This window comes from Nicotiana sylvestris, chromosome 7 (assembly GCF_000393655.2).
Source record: "Nicotiana sylvestris chromosome 7, ASM39365v2, whole genome shotgun sequence".
In the NCBI taxonomy this organism is placed as follows: domain Eukaryota; kingdom Viridiplantae; phylum Streptophyta; class Magnoliopsida; order Solanales; family Solanaceae; genus Nicotiana; species Nicotiana sylvestris.
Genome location: NC_091063.1, coordinates 9,941,616 through 9,947,461, shown reverse-complemented (window position 1 = coordinate 9,947,461; position 5,846 = coordinate 9,941,616). Strand labels below are relative to the sequence as shown.

Here is a 5,846-nt window from a genome sequence, read left to right as displayed (position 1 = left end):
AATGTCGTTATGTCATCCGGAATGCTTACATCTAAATCTAAGTGATTTAAAGAGGAAATTCCTACGTCTGTCTTTCATCTTCTAGCATGTGATAATGCATACCATTATATGTTGTACATTATAATTAGAGTATGCAATAAGACATGTTATAGTAAACAAAACTACAAATAGAAATCAATCTATGGAATTAACATATCATAATATAAAAAATAACCTGAGTGGTTCAACCATACTAGCAGAATTGTTCAAAAAATTTAATACTCCCTTAGTTTTATCCCATGTAATTGTCCTTTTACACCTAGGTGTTGTATCAAAGTTGACATAAAGAAAGCATATGACTCTGTGGAGTGGCCCTTCTTAAGGATGATTCTGATAGAGTATGGATTACCTGTGGAATTTGTGAAACTGATAATGGAGTGTGTGACTACAGTCAACTATTCTTTGTTATTGAATAGGGGATTAACAGAAAAGTTCCAAGCCAAAAAGGGGTTTAAGACAGGGAGACCCTATGTATCCTTACTTATTTGTGTTGGTGATGGAATATCTAAATAGATCTTTGAAGAAGCTGAAACACATTCCAGATTTTAACTATCGTCTAAAATGCTCCAGGAATCATATAACATATATCTGCTTTGCAGATGACCTGATACTATGTAGTAGAGCAGACATGATTTCAATACAACTATTGCTAGGGAGACTTAATCATTTCTCTGAGGTTCCAGGTCTGCAAGCTAATATGGAGAAGAATGCACTGTATATTGCAGGGGTTTCAAATAAATTTAAGGAACATATACTAGAAGAGCTGCAATTCACTCTAGGAGACCTTCTATTCAAGTATTTAGGTGTACCACTATCTTTAAAGAAGTTGTCTATTCAACAATGGATGCCTCTGGTTGAGAAGATAACAACAAGAATTAACTGTTGGACAACAAAATTCTTGTCATACAGTGGGAGATTGCATCTGCTAAAGAGTGTGATATTTGAGATGCAAACGTACTGGGCACAGGTTTTCTACTGCCTAAGAAGATCATCAAGCTGATAAATACAGTATGTAGAACTTTCCTATGGACGGGAAGTAATGAACCTTCTAGGAAAGCATTGGTAGCATGGGACACTATATGTAAGCCAAAGTCTGCAGGTGGACTTAATGTTCTGGATCTCCTATATTTATAATAAGGCTGCTCTATGCAAGTTACTATGGGCTATAACTGAATGAAAGGAGACTTTGTGGATTCAATGGGTTCATAGCTTCTACATCAAAAATAGAAATGTTGGAAATATGAGTACTCCAAAGCAGGCAAGCTGGATAGTGAAGAAGATTTTTGATGCAAGGGAGTGGCTTAGGCAAAACAATCCTACTGAAACTCTGAATAATTTCTGTAAGAAAGGTAAGTTTTGTATTAAGAAGGTATACACTGCCTCAAGACCAAAATATCAGAAGTGTAATTGGAAGAGATTAACTATTGCCTCAAAAGCAATACCTAGGCATCAATTTATTCTTTGGTTGGCACTACATAGGAGACTGGCTACAGTCGAGAGACTACAAAAATGGGGAATAGTGGTAAGCAAAGACTGTGTACTGTGCAGAAGTAATGCGAAGGAAACATTTGATCACTTGTTATTTGATTGTGCATACTCCAGAACCATGTGGTCTAAAATATTGAGATGGGCAGAGGTTAAGCATCAAATAGGAAGCTGGGACGAGGAGATCTCATGGATAGCAAAAGTAGCTGTAAACAGAAGCAAGGGTGAAATCTTAGCGTTCTTATTTACAGCAGTGGTTTATCATGTATGGAATGAAAGGAACAATAGAAGATTCCAAGGAAAAGAGATAACATGCAGCAAGAGAATCAAGGAGATTATTCAAATGTTACACATAAGAGGACAGAGTGTAGAAAACTGGAAGAAAGAATTAGAACAGCTCAACAGTTATCCTAGCTAGTTAGTTTGTAATTAGAAAGGTAGGTATTGATAGTACAAGTGTTTCTTTTATGTTCTGTTTATTGCTTATAGAAATGATGTATAGGAGCTAGCTCTAGAGTCCATAAGAGCTAGGGGAATGTAAATATTATATTTGGTTAAATAAAGATTTGATTTTAACCAAAAAAAAATTGTCCTTTTACACACTCTTTAAGAAATATCTATATTTGTATTATATTAAAAGGAGAGTAATATGCATTGTGGTTAAGCCAAGTGGCAAACTAAAATGAAGTCCCTTGGCAATTTTAGGACAACAATAATAATTAAAAATTATAAATGAAAATATAATTAATGAAAGTAGTTTAATAAATCTTATACATAATCCAAATAGATCTTAGAAAAATACAATCTTTATATATATATATATATGTGTATATATATATATATATGTATATATATATATTTATTCACATCATAGATTTTCTTCTATATTAGCTAGAAATATGGAGGTAAAAAATTAATTAAAAAAATAAAAAATATAGAAAGACATAAATTGAGATAAGCTATGACTATTTGTACTTTGGAGCTATAAAATAAAACTTAAATTTACTTACGATATTAAAAATTTATTGAGTTTAAAAATTAAATGAATTCAAGCAGCAAATTAAGATCTTACACAAAGTATACAAATTATTTATAAGGTAAAAAAATTAAATAATCAAGAAAAAATATTTTAATAAAAAGAATAACAAAGTCATATTAATATTGATAAATCATGCAAACGAATATTTTATACGTAAATATTACTGCAGCATTTAGATATAGTGTGTTCAAATAATTAAGAAAATATTTTCCTATGTTTAATATTTGAATTGAGTGCAGTTAGTTTAAATTTGAACGCATAACATACTTATTTAAAATGCGGTTCAAATTAAAAAAAATAGAATGATAAAAATTATTTGAATTTGAGATGAGAAACTTTTTAAATTTTTATCAATATTTATTATATTAGAATGAGTGTGGTAGAAATAGATATTAAATTTAAACAAGCTAATAAAAATTCACATGACAATATAATATTATTAGTTATTGAATAATATAATATTAACAATAAAGAATAAATAGAGAAAAAATTAAAATTCAGATTTTTTATCATAGAGAAAAGGGTAAAACTTATTTAAATTTGAGATGAGAAATCTTTTTATATTATGATAAGAAAAGTCATAATATGAATAAGTCCACATAACTCAAGTCTAATAGATAAAATCAAAAACTAAAATATGAATAATAAAAATAAATTAGAGATAATGTGAGAAAATTTGCAAATCATAAGTTTAGAAAATAAAATAAATGTAAATATACAATACTTAAAAAATTTAAGATTTTCGAGAAATATTTTAAAAACAAAATAAATATTTATTTTATGATTAAAAAAATTTATATATATTAATAAATAGAGAAAAAATAAAAATTCAGATTTTTCATCATAGAGAAAAGGGTAAAACTTATTTAAATTTGAGATGAGAATTTTTTTTTATATTATGGTAAGAAAATTCATAATATGGATAAATCCATATAACTCAAGTCTAATAGATAAATTCAAAAACTAAAATATTGAATAATAAAAATAAATTAGAGATAATGTGAGGAAATTTGTAAATCATAAGTTTAGAAAATAAAATAAATGTAAATATACAATACTTAAAAATATTATTAAAACTTAAAAAATTTAAAATTTTCGAGAAATATTTTTAAAACAAAATAAATATTTATTTTATGATTACAAAAATTTATATATATATATATATATATATATATATATATTAATAAATAGAGAAAAAATAAAAATTAAGATTTTTAATTATAGAGAAAAGGGTAAAACTTATTTAAATTTGAGATGAGAAAGTTTTTTATATTATGGTAAGAAAAGTCATAATATGGATAAGTCCATATAACTCAAGTCTAATAGATAAAATTAATAACTAAAATATTGAATAATAAAAATAAATTAGAGATAATGTGAGGAAATTTGTAAATCATAAATTTAGAAAATAAAATAAATGTAAATATACAATACTTAAAAATATTATCAAAACTTAATTTTTTTTAAATTTTTGAGAAATATTTTTAAAACAAAATAAATATTTATTTTATGATTACAAAAATTTATATATATTTATCTATATTATATAAAGAATAGTAGTGATAATGATATTAAATAAAGTTACAAATTAATGAAAAGACACATAAAACGTAATAAAGCTATATATTAGATTAAAAATAGCAAAATTATATTAAATTATTAAAAATTTACTATTAGAAAGAAAGGGAAAGACTATTTGAATTTGAGATTAGAAAGTTCTTAAAACTATGATGAGAATGCTCAAACCATGGAGAATGCCACAAAATTGAAGTCTTATTTATGAAAAATAAAAAAAATAAATACATATTTAAAAATACATAATATAGGTACTAATGAAAATTAGAAATTAAATTTGAATCTTAAAACTAAAAAAAAAAATTACGTAAAGAAATAAAATGACAGTGAAAATATTACTACAACATTAGATATAATGTGTTCAAATAATTAAGAAAATATTTTTCTATGATTAATATCTGAATTGAGTGCAGTTAGTTTAAGTTTGAAAGCATAGCATAATATTTTGAAAATACAGTCCAATTTACAACATAGAATGATAAGAATTATTTAAATTTAAGATAAGATTTTTTTTATTTCATATTTTTTTTTGAAAATATCATGTAAAGAATAAAATAGTAAAAATATTACGACAATATTTAGATATAATGCGTTCAAACAATTAAGAAATATTTTTCTATGATTAAATTAAAATTTTAAAAATATAAATTAATTTCTAATATAGGTAATTTTACTAATGATAACTAAAACTTAAATTTGTATCTTAAAGCTAAAAAGAAAAGAAAATTTAACTGCATCTAATTCAAAAATAATTATAAGAGAACTCAATTTATTTGGAACGTAATAATCAAATAACTTATGTATTAATATTTTAGACTAATTCAAAGTTACAATTTAAAATAAAATATGATATTATTTTGGTTATAGGTAAAATATTAATATAAAAACTATTTAAAATACAGTAGGGAAGAGATGTATAAAAAAAATAAATGGTAGTGTGATTTATACTTTAAATTAATTGAAAAATAAATAAATTAAATAATTAAATTATATTTAAAAATATTACTGATAAATTTAAATGATTAAAAAATTCTGAATAAGAGGATACAAGCATAAAAATATACCAAATTTCAAGAATAAAATATTTATATTTATTAAAGACTATTAAAAAGATAATAAGCAAGATATTAATTAAATTATTAAGCTAATAAAAAATTATATGACAGTATAATAATATTAAATAATAAATAATACAATAACTATAAGAAAAGAACAAAAATAAAAAAGAATTTGCATAAAATGATGTGATGAATAAGACATATTTGACTTTCAGTCAAAAACAAAGTGATAATAAGAATTTTCTTAAAATAATATGATATAATGTGCTCAAACAACATAGATCACAACATGACATATTTAGTATTTTTTAATATTGACACCGAAACGAAATACAAATACTAAAATCAAGGGATTAGGTTGCTACAAATAAAATAAAAGTTGTCTACTACGAGATTTGAATAATAATTTCATATCTTGCTTCAAAATTAATATCTAATGTTATATAATTTTATATGAAAGGTTTATATTTTAAGGTTATTTGCACATGATTCAAACGACCTAGATTACAATTTGACATAATTTGTGTCCGCACATCGCGCGGGTACTAATACTAATTAATTAATAAGAGAAGTACATTGACTAATCTATTCTTTTATTAATAAATAAGGAAACGGTATTTAATTGTCTCTTAATTCTAGAACAACTAATG

The 5,846-nt window shown here is 24.2% G+C and overlaps 1 protein-coding gene across 1 annotated transcript; it reads left to right on the top strand.

Annotated features, from left to right (window-relative positions):
* The first annotated feature begins 1,279 nt into the window (after positions 1-1,279).
* LOC138872734 (uncharacterized) lies at positions 1,280-1,942 on the top strand. Its single transcript, XM_070151148.1, has one exon. It carries the CDS (start codon positions 1,280-1,282, stop codon positions 1,940-1,942), a length of 663 nt encoding a protein of 220 aa, XP_070007249.1.
* Positions 1,943-5,846: the final 3,904 nt, after the last annotated feature.